This window comes from Lissotriton vulgaris, chromosome 11, assembly GCF_964263255.1.
Source record: "Lissotriton vulgaris chromosome 11, aLisVul1.2, whole genome shotgun sequence".
Classification (NCBI taxonomy): domain Eukaryota; kingdom Metazoa; phylum Chordata; class Amphibia; order Caudata; family Salamandridae; genus Lissotriton; species Lissotriton vulgaris.
Window position 1 is genome coordinate 303,022 of NC_141699.1, and position 16,016 is coordinate 319,037.

The window sequence follows — 16,016 nt, forward strand, 5'->3', positions numbered from 1 at the left end:
AAAGCAATCTTATGCTTCCAAATGGCAAAATCAACCCAACTAAGGTTCTAGTACTTCCTGCTACACTTACGTAATAAACACTTCAAGGAAATTATATATGAAAAAAAAAGACACCAAAAAAAAAAAAAACTTGCATCCACCCAAGAAAACGCTGCCATAAACATATTACACTTTTCCAGGAGGGGAAAAAAGTCCACATAATGACCGCATTTGTCCACGTATGGAGTTCCAAAAGAAGTGTTTGCAAAAAGTATATGCACCAATGTGGCATTGACTGCTTCAACATATGCCTACCCTCGCTTTCAAGTCCTACATTTATATCAATAGGTTTGAGAATCTTTATAAAAATTTTTTTTTTAAAACAGCTGTCTGGGACCCTTGAATAATCGACTCAGTCTTTCGACTATCAGAGAGCAATGAAAGACTCCTAAAATGCGAACAGAAACCCCTGATTTTCATATGGGAAGTTTCTTAGCATAATGCACCTCCTGCTGCCATTATTAAGGCCTTAGGGTGCCAAGTTGCTGGGTTTCCTGTAGACCGGACATCAAGTAGCATGATGGAGTGCCTATGTCCCCCAATGTCTCGCATCTCTCAGCAGATGTGAGAAACTGGTTACTTCATTACGACTCCAAGTTCTGACATTAGGCAAGTATGATTATAGCAGCAAAGACATGTCAGCAAATTCAGAGCAGAGAGGAAAGCAACTCTGGCAGTAAGCCACTCTGACGCTCAAGTATTCCAGGCTAACAAGTTTCCAAGGATTTCTGCTTAAGCATTAAAGCGTCTACATAAACAGCAAATTGGTAAAGGGTTCATATTAAAAGAATAGCAAACTAAGCCTTAAACAATATTTATGTGTTGCACAAAAATATCAAGTTCCATTTAATTGTTTAGAGACTAGTCATTCTAGTCCAGTATCAAATTACTACCCTCAAAAAGAAAAGACTGGAGAAGGGCGCAACACAACAGTCACACCACACTTCTCTTACACCGAACACAGTAACAGACAATACTCCTGGCCCAATAGTGCAGCACTGACTCATAGGAGAGCGGTACAGATTGTCCCTCTGTTATCTATCAGATTAGTACCAATGACACACAATGCCTGCTCTAAATGACATGCTCAAGCTATGTGTGGGATGAGGTTCAGTCACTAGCCGCTGCCAAGATACACCAGTTCTTGTTTTTTTTGTTTTATCAACTTTTGATGGATCGTAACAAAATGTTGCTGCATGCATTTCTCCTAGGCGTGAAGGATATCAATCACCACATTGAGAATATACGTCACAAAGCGAAGAATGCGGACACTCAGATTGCTGGGAGGTAAATTGTTGTTGTACAGCCGTTACGGGGCTACTGAAAAATGCTTAGGAGGACTATGTCCAGTGTGAATTGTGCAGCGTTCCAATAAAAATAAGTTTGAAAGCAAACCCTGCTATGCGAGACTAAGCAAAGAAAGTTAAAGGTTATCAGACTTACCACATTCAAAGAAATCGTAAGCAGGGCGAATTTTCAGCACACGTTGCATATATTCATGCAGAATGCAAACTTCAGATTTCCCATTGGGATTAATAACAAATTCTAAGTTAAAATAAAAGAAATGTTTACAGGCAAACACGTCACAAGGAGAGGAACTGATATACATTAGAAGACAGTATAAATCAAAATCCTTTGTATAAATAAATCAATTTGCTTTCACATAATCAAAGACTTTATACACTTCCAGCACAAGGAGAATCCAATAGTAGTTTTACAATTATCATTTTACATTTTTGAATGAGCGCAGTTGTAAGAAAGTGGCTCTGTATATACTGGACCACAGTAAGGTACAGTGGGTACAGAGTCCACAGTCCCCAGAGGTCTGGCAGAGGCTAAAGTTAGATATAACCTTACTCTCTAAAGTGGTAGCTTGGTCGAGCAGTAAGGCAGTATCAGAGGACAGTGTAAAGCATTTGTTGTACACACTCAGTCAATAAATGGTCTCACACACAAGAACTGAACTCTAGGTCAATTGTTTAGTAACAAAATATATAGTTATTTTAGAACCAACAAAGTATTAAAATACACTCAGAATGACGTTGTGGAGAAGTGTGGCTCAATGGTTAGAGCGGCAGACCTTGATGCAGAGCGCTGGCCAGGGACCAGGGTTCGATTCCCGCCTTGGCGGGATCGGGCTTAAATTCCTCTGACCGGATATTCTCGCCTCAGTGCCGAATCTAAGCATGGGCCCCACGCTGCAACTCTAGGCAATAGCTTGCTTAGTCTCCACAACGGCCCCCGATACACAAGGGATGCCTGGTTTCACCATGGGGTGCCCAGGAGTGGACACCTCACAAGGAAAAGCCAGGAGGGGTTCCCTTGTGGTAGGAGTACAAGCGCCGGGATGCTTACGGGTTACTGTTCGCGCTATACAAATACAACACATTTACATTTACGTTCTTTAGTTTAAATACTTTGCAAATAGGCAAGAGACTTTAAGTACAGTAGCTACAGTTGGTGCAATGGGCAACTCAATTTCAAACAATGCAACATTGAGCTCAATGGGAATTTTTAGTTAAATGCAAATAATTACTTTATGGATTACTTGTCTAACCACAGGACTCGATCCTAGATTCAGTCCTGGGACAACTTCTGTAAACAGTTGAGCACAAGCGTTTTGGTTACAGTAGTGATTTTTAAGGAATATTATTGTATTTTAAAAGTTGACACTTGAAAAACTTCACATAGAATCACCCATGTTATCCAATGGGAGGAAATTCACTTAGCAGGTAAGTAGTGTTATTGTTACTTTTTCTTACTCAGAGGTGGATCCTGGATCCAGCACTGGTTCATCGCCTGTAAACAGTTGAAAGAACGCATTCAAGTCTTACAGGTGATTTTTAAGGAATATCTGTAGTTTGTGAAAATCGATACTTAGAAACTTTTCTGGTGAAAACCAGACAATGGGTTCCTATGGAAGGAAATAAAAGTTACTGGTAAGTACGGTTACAATCACTTTTCAGGGTCAGTGCTGGGCTAAAAGATGCAGCACTGGGTTCTCTTGATAACAGGTGAGTAAATCGGAAATCGTTGTTAAGCTGATTTTAGGTGAATATTTTAAAGTTTAAAAACGCCACCCTTAGAAGAATTTCCAAGTGAAACCAGTCAATGTTACCCTATGGAAGGAATGTGAGTTATCGGCTTTGGAGTAAGTTCCCGGCTGGCAGAGTTAAGGTTCCGGGCATAGACTCCGGGGTCTTCCAGGGTCAGGTAGGTACAGTTGGTACACCCTCAGCAGCACAGGGGCAGCGGGGTGCAGAGGTAGTTAGGCCCAATGCTATCCAATGAGAGGCAGGGGGTCTGCGGTTGGTGTTGGTGGTGCTGGCTAGCAGGCCACGCGGCTGTGGGAGCTGGGCTCCTGGTCACTTGTTCAGGGCAAATGGGGAAGTGGATTAGGACTACAGTTGCACTGCCAGGGCGGCTGGGTGCAGGGTGCTTTTGAGCCGTCGGGTGCTCAATGTTATTCAATGGAGATTTTTTTTTTTTTTTTTTAATTTTTAAACCTTTATTTTAAAAACAGTGCACACAGCTATTCAGCCTTACATCCCGGAGGCGAGGCAGCAGAACGGAACAAAGTAAGTCAAAGTGCAAGAATCAGTACATCAGAACGAATGAAGGTTGATTTTTCAAGTTTTTATAACAAATGTGAAAAAAGAGAAAAAGGGAAAGAAAGCGCCGAAACTGGCGCAGAGAAGAAGGCAATGGAATTTAAAGTACAGTGAGGCGTAGTGAAGGGGCCGGGAGAGCACAGTAAACACAGTAATATCCAGTGTAATAGAATACTAGGAATGCAGGGGGAGGGAAACACAGGATAGCAGCATAGAAAATCTCCAGTTGGAGTCACAGGCTACGGTGATAAGTGTTCTTCCTGCGGAGCGAAATCCGGAGGTACACAAATGTCCCCTCTATATTAGTTCCAGGCCCCCCATATTTTCTGCCACTTTTTAGGTTTACCCCTGGCAACATACACAGTCTTTTCCCGGAACATACACCAATCCATGTTGGCCTTCCACTGTACAACCTTCGGAGCCGTTGTAGCCCCCCACATCTGTGCGATGTCCCGTTTCGCAACCATATTACCCAGGGTCACCCATTGGGTCTGGGCCACGGTATGATCTGTCGGACCCCATATGTTTAGGAGGCATCTCCTGGCTTCCGCATGCACTTCCACCCCAGTCACCTCGCTCATAATCGAGTGCACACGTTGCCAGTAAGAAGCTATTGCGGCACATTCCCATATAATGTGCATGAATGTGGCGAGGGCACCACAGCCGCGCCTACAGAGGCCATCAACAGAGTGTCCCATATGCACAAGTCTGGGACCAGTGACAAACTCTGTGCAAGATTTTGAGCTGCACCAGCCAAAGACGGGAAGAGATAGCGACCTCCTTAGGGGAGGATACCGCACTCTGCCAATCTTCGTCATCAATCTCTATCCCGTCTCACACCCACTGGTCCCTCACGCCCAGGAGGAGGTCTGTACGGACATTGATGAGCTTCTTGTAGGTCAATGAAATGGCACTGTCTGGCATGTGGCCATTCAGTACCCTATCCTCCAAAGGAGAACTGTCGGGAATCGCCTCGCCCTCTGGCATGGCGGAAAGTAATGCATGTCTCAGCTGAGCATACCGGAAAAATTCCGTTCCACCCAGCTGAAACTCTGTAACTGGGCGAAAGATTTTACCTCGCCACGCAGCACCATGTCCTCCACCTTGGAGATGCCAATCAGGTCCCACTTATCAAAGCCCTTGGTATGCCACAGTCTACCCAGTATGTCCGAGTCATAAAGTGGGGTCACCTTCGTTAGCCTATCTTTCCATCCCTGTGCCTTTGTAATCGCCCTATATGGACAGCGGTTTTCGTTGGACCAGACATCCGCTTGTCAAGAGACCTCGTGTAGAGTGCCCTATGATACTTCCCTCCGCCCAGCAGCCACCGATCCATGGCATACCCCGGATTGTCCGCTGGACCATACAAACCATGATTAATGGCTGCTAGCTGGGAGGCCCAGTAATACCTCCGCACATCAGGCAACGCTACCCCCCCATCGTACCACGGCAGCGTAAGCTTCGTGATAGCGATGCGAGGGCGACCATCCCAGAGTAGGGCGCGTTGTAGGCTCTCTATCTCACCGAAGTATCGGGCTGGGACCGGGTCTTGGGTGTTTTGTAGGGCGTAAAGGAACCTGGGCAAGGACATCATTTTAAACAACGCCGCGCGCCCAAGCAGTGAGAGCGGGAGTTTACGCCACCCCTCCACGTCTCGCCGAAGGCGGAGAAGAGGGGGAAGCAAATTATGCTTGTAGCGCGCTTTGGAGCTAGTGGAGATGTAGATCCCCAAGTATTTGAAGCCCTGGCTCGCCACCTGTATGCCACAACCTCTCGGAAGGCGAGGCGTTCCCCCTTTAAGGATGTACAAATGTGACTTGGACCAGTTAATAACTAGGCCGGAGTACTGACCAAAAAGTCGCAACACGTCACAGGCCACAATGAGGGATTTGCAGGGGGAAGTGAGATACAGAAGAATATCATCTGCATACAGTGACACTTGGTTTTCGAAATCAGGGGACCACCAAATACCATGCAGGTTGGGGTGGCCACGTAGCCAGGCCGCCAACGGTTCGAGTGCGAGAGCAAACAGGAGGGGCGACAAAGGACAGCCCTGCCTGGTGCCCCTCTGAAGAACAAAAGGTGCTGAAACTCGACTGTTGACCGCTACATTAGCCAACGGGCCAGCGTATAGGAGTTTGATCCACCCCACAAATTCCGGGCCAAAACCGAGCTTCGCCAACACTGCCCACAGGTAACTCCACTTAAGGGAGTCGAAAGCCATCGTGGCATCCAACGATGCCAGGACAGCAGGCTCCTCAAGCGTATGGGCCCTGGCGTAGGTCGACGTAGGTTAAGAGCAGTGTTGCGGTGTGGAATAAAGCCCGACTGGTCCGGGTGCACTAAGTCGCCGATGACGCCAATCAGACGGTTGAGAGCATCTTGGCTAGACTCTTAGGCTCCGCGTTTAACAGAGAAATGGGGCGATATGATCGGCACAAATCTCTTGGTTTCCCTTCCTTATGGATAACCACAATGGTGGCCAACCTCTGGTCTTGGGGAAGTGTGCCAGTCTCCCGCGCCTCAAGGAACATGTTTCGCAAGTACGGGGAAACTACATCTGGTTTGATTTTATATAGCTCTACCGGAATACCGTTCGGGCCAGGCGCCTTGCCAGATCTCAGAGAGCGAATTGCGAGTGCAACCTCGTCCGCAGTTGTATCCCTGTCTAGATCGTCTCGATCTGCTTCCGACAGGCACGGGAGATCGATATCCGAAAGGAGAGCGCCCGAGTCGGCCTCAGACCGGTCCGAGACAGAGGAGTAAACGCCCCGAAAGTAATCCGAGAAGGACTCAGCGATTGCACTCGGGTCAGTAACCAACAATCCGTCGTCTCCCAGTATCTCCGGGACGACGCGACTGGCCCTCTCTTTCTTATCGAGCCAGGCTAGTAGCTTGCCCGCCTTGTCACCAACGTCGTAAATCCGACCCTGCTGTTCCCTGCCCATGACGAGAGCAGCGTCGGTGGCAAGGTCTCGATACTCCGACTGCTTGAGGGAGAGATCATGTAGCAGCTCGGGCGCAGGGCCCGCCTCCAATCGGGAGTCTAACTCCATTATCTCCACCTCGATACGCACCATGTCGGCGTCCCTGTTCCTACGAGCTTCCGCTAGACAGTTTTAAACGCCTCCCATAAGGTGGCAGCCGATGCAACCGATCCCACATTTTCAGTAAAATAGAGTTCGATAGCCTTGGCCAAGAGACGACGCGTCTTTGGGTTTCGGAAGTACCACGGATTGACCACCACCGGTCGCTCCGTTACAACAATGTTAAAATCGAATGAGACCCACAACGGGGAGTGGTCCGAGATACCCCTCGCCAAGAAGCGGGCCTCAGAGATCGCTGGTGCATGAGCTGCCAAGGCAAGAACGTAATCAATCCTTGAGAGGCTACAATGAGCGCCAGAATGAAAAGAATATTGGCTTTGGGTGGGATATAGGAGTCTCCAGCAGTCGACCAACCCCATAGTATCAAGGAAAGTGGGCAGCCACATTTGCGAACTACGGAGGTCTCTAGGCGGATGTCTGTCCAAGGATCCGGAGCAAACAGAATTAAAGTCACCCCCCACAATAAGCAACCCTGCTGGCAGATTCAAAATGGCGCTTCCAAGGTCCTGAAAGGTGTTATTTTGCAAACCCGGAGGAACATAAACCGAAACCAATGTCAAGACACGCCCTTCCCACCGCCCTGCGACGGCTGCATACCGCCCCCTCTCGTCCACAATCGTGGAGGCAATCTCAAAAGGGAGGGACGTACGCACCATAACACCCGCCCCCCGGGACCCCGAAGAGAACCCTGAATGAGCCACCATCTTGAAACCCTTCCTATTGAGCGCTCTGCACGTATTCCCCACCAAGTGTGTCTCCTCCAAGAGAACAATATCAGGCATATGTCTTTTAAACAGTTGCAATACCACCCCTCTCTTAATACGATCACCCAAGCCATTGACATTCCAACAAAGAACTTTCAATTTCCTACCCCCCCATCGTCGTGTCCCAAGCCTTCGCCAGCCCCCAGAGGCCCCACCGATGCATGAAACAAAACAGAGCATACGACCCATTGCCTAAGAGAAAGAAGAAAGAAACAAAGAAAGCACACAAAACCAACCCCAACACCACCCCCCACCCTGCACCCCTGAAGCAGACTAAAAAGCCCCCCCAACCAGCAGTGTGCCTGTCGCCCCATAAACTAACCTACAAAAAGACCCTAGAGGAGTAAGGAACCCCCGCAGTGCCCCCCTGCCACCCTCCATGTGAGAATAGGATATTCCCAGTAAAGGTGCAACAGCTTGGCATTATCGGTCACAGTCAACGGGCACACCAACCGACAAAGGTAGTGCGAGAAGTACTATTCCTGAAGATCGGGGCCACCAGAGGCGCCTTCAGAATGTTCCTCCTGCTCTTCACGCCGGTGCGGCAAAGTGTCCAGCCAGTCACTCGCAGACTCAGGCATATCAAAAAACAGGGCTCGGCCATCTCGTTCAATGCGCAGTTTGGCGGGGAACAACATAGAGTACTTCTGCCCCAAGTCCCTGAGGCGCCGCTTTACCCCCGCAAAACTTTGGCGCTGTCTCTGAACAGCCCTGGTGAAGTCCGGGTAAAAGTTCACATCTTCGTTTTGGAACTTGAGAGGCCCATGTCGCCTCAAAGCCTGGAGGATCGCATCTCGATCTCTGAAGTTGAATAAACGGGCGATGATGGGTCTCGGTGCGACGCCCATCTTCGGAGGGCCGCCCGGTATTCTGTGGGCCCGTTCAACCGAGAAAAAGTGACTGAGGCCTGCTGGAGCGAGATGGGTCTTAACCAAGTCCTCGACAAAGAGGTCAATGGCCGCTTCCTCCGCACCCTCCTGTACCCCAATGATGCACACATTCTGCCGCCTGGCACGTCCCTCGAAATCCTCCAGCCGCCTCGAGAACAGGTCATTAACCGACCGCAAGGTACGGACCTCCGCTTGCAGGTCCGAGACATCGGTCGTGAGGCTGGAGATTTTGATATCGAGAGATTTCACTCGATCGTTAGTTTTGCCCAGGTCGGCCCTGATCAAATTGAGATAGATAGCCAGGGTGTCCACCTTGTGTGTCAGGACCTCGTGTTGTTTATGCATCTCAGTCCTGATGCCAGCGATAGCCCCCATGATGTCGCGGAGAGTGGGCTCCGACCCCTCGGGTGAGCCCGCCTGTAGGGAGTCCTTAGACTGAGCGACAACAGTGGGCGAGGTCCTTTACTGGGCGTACCGGTCGATCTAGTTGGTCTGGGGCTGGACCGTCTTCCTCCTGGCTCGGTTCGCCGTCCTATCGGGATCACCCCTGCCAGCCATGTTGGGTCCGGGCAGAACAAAGGGCAGTAGGGCGATGTCGCTATGAGCACTCAAACGGGCGCGGAGCGTAGCTTCTCTGAATGTCAAGGCAACAACAGGCAACTCCGCGGGCACGTGCACTCCGCCAACAGGAGCAGAAGGCGCTCACTCAGCATATCAATCATGCTCTGCGTCGTCTCGGTCGTCGGCCATCTCCGGCGGGGGCAGAGAGGGCTGGATTTGCGGTTCCTGGCTGGCACCAGGGATATTGTTGTTTGAGCAGAACCACTGCTCATGGGAGTCCCAGTCTAAGAGGTTAAAGGCAAGCAGGTCCTCCGGGGTTTCCAAGGTTGCTGTCTGCAGGAGACGCCGGGATTTAGCAGGAGCAGGTTCAAGGATCAACAGGCCTGTAGGGCTGGGGCCAAGTCAATTGGTGTAGTCCTCATGTTAGCAGCTGCATGGACGGTCTTCTTGATCTTCTTTTCGAATCGGGAACTGCAGAAGGAAGGTTCAGGGTGCCCCTAAATACTACATTTAGGGGTGTTACAGGTAGGGCAAGGGCAGAGACCAATGGGTCCCTGTCCTGGAGTGAGTACACCCCCTATCCTGCTCCTCTCCTGTGGGAGGGGGGCAGGAGCCTATCTCTGATTGGGCAGGGCTCCCCATCCTCAAGATGGCCGGAGCCCAGAGTTGTGCTTCACCTCGCCTCTCCCACCTGAGGAGTAGAGTTGGCCCACCCCCTTTCCTCACGTAGGGTTTCCCGGCAAAGTAGGGATCAGAACCGATGGGGGCCAGTTGCCAAGTACAGCAAGTGGCCTGGAGTAGCTCACAAAGGCGGTATGCCTTTGAAGCTTCCCCCTGCCCATCCTGGGGGAGGAGACCTAGCACCTCGCCCAGGATGTGCATTGTTGCAGGCCCAGGAGAGCAGGGGGCTCTCAACCGAGGGGTCCAGCAACATGTCTGTGTGGCAGCCTAGGCAGGGTTGGATTACCCAAAATGAGCCTATTTTCTTAGTCGCTAAACATCCTGTAACACCTTACTTTTACCTTTTACCTAAGGTGCACAAACCACAGAGACCTCCACCTGGAAGGCCCATTATTTCAGGAATAGGGTCTGCTTTGGAGCCGCTTTCCACCTTTGTAGATATTTTTCTACGGCCCATTGTACAACAAATGCCCACCTATTTGCAGGACACTAAAGATGTGCTATGCGTCCTCCCTGAAATAGACTTTGATACCGAAAGAGACCTATTGGTCTCTTTCGATGTAGAATCTTTGTACACCTCTATCCCTCAGGATGAGACTTTAGAAGTTGTAACAGCCATCCTGAGGGATAATATCTGTGAGACAATCACACCAGTACTGTTCACTGTGAAGAGTCTGGGGGTGGTCATCTCTGGCGACCTCTCCATGAGGCCACAAATCAACGCAGTCACCTCATCCTGTTTTTTCCATCTAAGGAGGATCCGTAAAATCAGTAGGTTCCTCACCAGAGATGCCCTGATTCTGGTCATCCTAGCTCTTATTAGCTCCAGACTCGACTATGCTAACACTCTGTATGTCGGGATTCCAGCATTCCATCTTCACAAGCTACAACTGGTGCAGAATCAGGCAGCCCGCCTGATCTTCCACCAGCCGAAACATCAGCACGTCACTCCCCTTCTGCGTAGCCTCCATTGGCTCCCTGTTACCAAACGCTGCACCTTCAAGCTTGGATGCACTATCTTCAAAGCCTTATCAGATCTAGCCCCTGCCTTTATTTCCTCTTGCCTGACACGTTATGTCCCCCACAGAGATCTCCGCTCAGCATCACTTAGTTTACTTGTCGTCCCAAAACCAGACGGAAAAAGCATGGAGGTCTGAGTTTCTCGGTCATGGCCCCCACCACTTGGAACTCCCTCCCAACTGCACTTCGTCACTGTCCCAGCTATGATTGTTTTCGCAGGCTGTTAAAAACCCTCCTGTTTCATTCAGCATTTGAGTAAAACCTCCGCCCAAGCTTTCAGTCTTTGTCAGGAGCGCCATGAAACCGCTTGGTGAACGTGCGCGGTAAAAAATGCTTTTAACATAACATGGCTTTAGCTACCTTGGCCATGAAAATGAACTACTTTAAATAGGAGGATAAAATCTTTCTCCAGATATCTGGTACTAGTATGGGCAACGTTTCTGCGCCGAGCATGGCGAACCTATACGTTCATCAGTTCGAGCAACAACATGTACTGACACCCACCAACCCCTTCCACACCTCGATTAGGTGGTGGAAGCGTTCTATCGACGACGTGTTGGTGGTGTGGAGAGGTACTTTAGACTCGGTCAAAGAATTCCATCTGTGGCTTAACAGTCAGAACTGGTATCTCAAATTTACCATGGAGGCGCATAAAGAGAGGATTGCCTTTTTGGATTTGTCTATCTATGCCACACCTGCAGGCTTGCAGAGTGAGCTTTATAGGAAACCCATGGCGCGCAATTCTCTGCTCCTCTACGAGAGCTTTCATCCTAAATCCCTACTCCAAAATCTACCCTATGGGCAGTTACTTCGAGTTCGAAGGAACTGCTCGAAAAAGGAGGACTTTGAAGCACATGCCAGTAACTTGTGCACACAACTGAAGGAAAGACACTATCCCAGTTCATTGATCAAGAGGTCAAGGAAAAGAGCAATGAATAACAGAGAAGCCCTCCTTGAACCTCCTACTCCAAAACCACTGTTAGAAAGACTCACTTTTGTGAGTACTTTTAATACTAGGAGCAACAGTATTCAAAAAATCGTGAGGCGACACTGGCGCATTCTCAATCATAGTAAGGACAAGATAACGCAGCCCATATTTGCGTTTAAACGGGCCAGCAACATTCGGGACTGGCTTGTGCATACACGCCCAAAAGAAACCTTGAAGAAAATTGGCGATACCCTGTGGAATCTCCCTCCGGTGGTGGGGTACCACCATGCTTGTTCTGTTTGCCCCCAGACAAAACATACAAGTGAGATAGACATTGGTACCAATAGACCATGGGTGCAAGTGAAGAGATACAGTGTCATATACCATCATGACTATTAGTGACCTCATTATCATGACATTATACATTAAAAAAGGTGTAGATGTACCACAGGAATAGTGGATTCTGTACCACCAGGTTTTACAAGAGGATACATATTGAGTGGGCATTTGTAATATGGATGTAAATATTTAGCAATGCCTAAAACCCTATGGGTTCAAATACCGTATTTGTAAGACTGAGCCACAGAGCTGGGTTGCTAAACATTGCTAGAAGCGTCATTTATAATTAAACTACCACAATGGCCGACATGAGGTCATTGTGTAGTTCAGAGTATAAGAGATCTCGCGAGATCTCGACACTAGACAAAGTCCCTTGTATTCAGGAAAGCGCTGTCCCTAATGCGAGTGGTTGCGCGACACACCCAGCGCAAATGCAGAGTGCACCACATTATTGGTCACGTTGATTGGATCACTGCCATCGATCGGAGCTGGTTGAGCGACCGGAAGCTGTAATAGACCCTCGATCATCACTGTATAATATCACCTAACGAACTACCAAAATGGGGCTGATGACCTCATGCTGTAGTTTAGAGCGCGAATTCCCGTGAGATTTCGAGTGTAAAGTAGTGCGCTTTTAACTTTACAACAAACAGGGTTAATAATGCTTTCTGGTTATTTGCTACCAATTCAGCAGAGATAAGCACTGGGGATGGCAAAATAATCGCTCGAGAGTAAAGAACTGCCATTTATTGTTGCTATTCTGACAAGTAAGGCGGAGGGTTACAATACCAACAAACCCCGAGTTAATTATTTAAGGAGAGACCATCCACAAGTCGGTGCCTCCCCCAAGACTCAGATGTGAGCTTTGAGGTACTGACTGATAGGTGAGTGTATAGCTGATTCATTGTATGAGAAGCCACAGGAAGCTCAGTATGGATAACACAGCCAGAAAGAAAGAATGAATGAATGAATGAAATGAATTTTGTCCTGCGCAAACTTTGCCCAATGGGCGTCAAGGCGCCTACTTCAAATAATACAGCTCGCCGGATCAAACAGCATTCACTCATTGGTAGGCTCTAATAAAGCACCAAGTTTTAAGGGCCTTTTTAAACAAATCAATTGAGGGTAAGGTTTTAATCTCAATTGGAAGAGAGTTCCAGAGCTGAGCAGCGGCGACAGAAAAAGCTCTCGCTCCCCATCTGGTCAGCCTAGTACGGGGCACTACAAGTTGAAGTAGCCCGGCCGATCGAAGACATCTTGTTGGAACATAGCGGATGAGCAGGGTACCGAGTGCGTCATCAGGGCTAGCCGCAAGTGCTCTGTATGTAAGACATAGGATCTTAAAAGAGATTCTATACTGGACAGGGAGCCAGTGAAGGTCTCTCCTAGCAGTCGTGGCCGATGATGCCATACGAAGGGCCAGAACAAAGCGCGCTGCAGCCTTCTGCATGATTTGCAGTCGATGAATGAGGCCCTTGTTGGACTCCATATACAAAGAGTTTCAATAATCGAGCCTGGAGCCAACAAGAGCGACTGCGATCTGTTTCCGCGCCGGGAGGGAGAGATAATTACGAATTCTATTTAGGATCCTAATAACACCCCAGCACGTGGCCACGGTCCTATTCACTTGGAGCGTCATAGAAAGTGAAGTGTCAAAGACAACACCGAGATTTCTGGCTGATTGGGAGGGAGTGGGGCAGGTGCCAAGAGATGAAGGCCACCACTCGCTCGACCAAATATCTTGGTCTTTCCCGAAGTCCAAGACCTCTGTCTTGTCGCCGTTTAGCTTTAGGGAGTTGATGATCATCCAATCTGCCACATGCTGCAATCAAGACCTAAAGCTAATGGCGGATGTATTGACAGAGGAATGAGCCAGAGACACCATGATCTGGGTGTCGTCGGCGTAGGACACCACCTCCATCCCCTGCGATCTTACTAGTCTAGCAAGGGGGGCCACATAGATATTGAAAAGGGTGGGCCTCAAGGCCGACCCCTGTGGCACCCCACATTGCAATGACTTGGCAGGGGAGAGGAAATTTCCAAGCATTACTCTCTGTTCTCTGCCATGGAGAAAGGAGTTAAGAAGACTCAGGGCCGGCCCAGTGACCCCTGCCTCCCTAAGCCGAGATGTTAGGATGGCGGGAGACAGGGTATCGAACGCGGCCGTGAGATCCAATAGGACAAGTACTGTGGTTTGGCCACTGTCCACTTTGCGGCGAATGTTGTCTACCACAACAGTGAGAGCGGATTCAGTACTGTGATGTTTTCTGAATCCGTGCTGCGTGTTATCAAGGTACTCACTGGTCTCAAGAAAGGTGGAAAGATGAGTGTTGAGGTGTGCTTCTAATATTTTTGCCGGGGCAGGGAGCAATGAGATAGGCCTGAAGTTTTTAAGAAGGCCAGGATCCAAAAACGTTTTTTTAAGGAGAGGCTTCACAATAGCCTTGTTGTTGTTGTTAGAGTCTGCAACTCAGTAGTAGTCCCACTGTGAATAGATAATTAACATCTATGAGGATATATTTGTTGGAAGGTAGACCTGGGAGTCTAAGGGGCCGGGCACACATAGTTCAGTTACTAGAGTCTCCTCACATGTTGGTCCTTAGATGTAAGGGGATCTAATGGACAGGAATGTTGGGCACTGGAATAGACTGTGTAATTATGCTCTATGGGTGCTCTACTTCTGTTTTACCTCTTATATTTATGTATTGCGGGCCTCGTAGAAAGTGAGCAAGGTCCGGGTGAGGTCCATTTCCCTACCATGAAGGGTGAGCATAAATACAATATTTTCTTTGAAACTGTTTTTGGTGAAACACATTGTATAGGTGATTGACATAGTAAGTTTAAAATGACTATGCATTTTCCTCCATAGAATTCGTATTTCCTATCCGACATGGAGGGTTAATGTCATTGGTTGGTACAGGTTGTATCGTTCTCAACCCTTTTACATCCTACTTTTTCACTTTGGTGGTGTTTCTTTTGTTTCATAACTACTTAGTGCAACTATTGTAAGAACAGAGGCCCTGACGAATGCCATGGGATAAAATACCCGCTAGGCAGAAACATGTTGGCCCGTTATTAGACAGATATTTGTTGACTGTCCTTTTTTTGCACTGTTCTATGTTTTTAATTAGGAGGTGTGGTTCGTCCGTAGAATTAAGTTAGAAATAGGAGGACACTCCATCCTATTTCAAAGTCACTATTTTTTCTGTTGCACGGTTTCTTACTTTACCATCAAAGATCAGCCATCATTGTTGGTCTGTTTGTATGGGTGGACCAAATCCTTGACCAGCAACCAATCGTGCGGCGCTTGAAGTCCCAATGATCAGGGGACTAGCCTGATTTGCACCGGGGTTTGGCCATATGATAGGACTGATCATTGAGTCAATTTGATGGTAACCCTTTGCTAATTGTTTTGGATTTGTCAACCATGTAAGAATGATCTGTACCGTGTTGGTCTGTCCTATACATAAAGTGTTCACCTTGTTTTGAAATAAGTTGTCTTGATGTGACTTATCCACCCCGAAATTCTGTTAACTCGGATTGACAGTGCAGCCACATAACTAAGCTGGTAGACCCCCCTGTTTTTTGTGTTATACATATGTAAGTAGCTGGGGATAATAATCAGGTAGGGGTCTTTACATTAAATATCTCTTGGACCCTCTCTAAATGGTTTGGTTGTTGATTAGGTAGGTAATCAGTAGGAAGTAGATGAAGGTGCTGGTGATTAGCCTCACGGTGGTATACTCGTATAGATACGGAAACGCGGTGGTTTCCATTTAAAAGAATCGAGGAACACCAATTTCTTGGTTCTGTTGCCCCTGAGGAAGAGTCCACAGAGGACTCGAAATGCATCGGGCTACATCAACTATACAAAGTCAAGAAAGATTTTGTTGATTCAGTGAAATGTTTTGAAATGTTTTGATTTTTCAATACATGTTGAAATTTATTTAAAATGAACTGATGATTAAAAATCACATTTCCGAATAAGAATGGTGAAATTGGTATATGTGAAAATTTAAATTGTTGTAATCAGGATAAAAATTCAGAATGATGATATATCTAGTGGGATCCTTCCA

The 16,016-nt window shown here is 47.9% G+C and overlaps 1 protein-coding gene across 1 annotated transcript in view; it reads right to left on the bottom strand.

The window, feature by feature from the left end:
- Positions 1 to 16,016, bottom strand: part of DGCR8 (DGCR8 microprocessor complex subunit) — a 236,955-nt gene that overhangs the window by 77,139 nt on the left and 143,800 nt on the right. Inside the window, exon 8 of the mRNA XM_086942619.1 lies at positions 1,483 to 1,584. Coding sequence (XP_086798745.1) covers positions 1,483 to 1,584 — 102 coding nt within the window. The remainder of the gene's footprint in view (positions 1 to 1,482; positions 1,585 to 16,016) is intronic.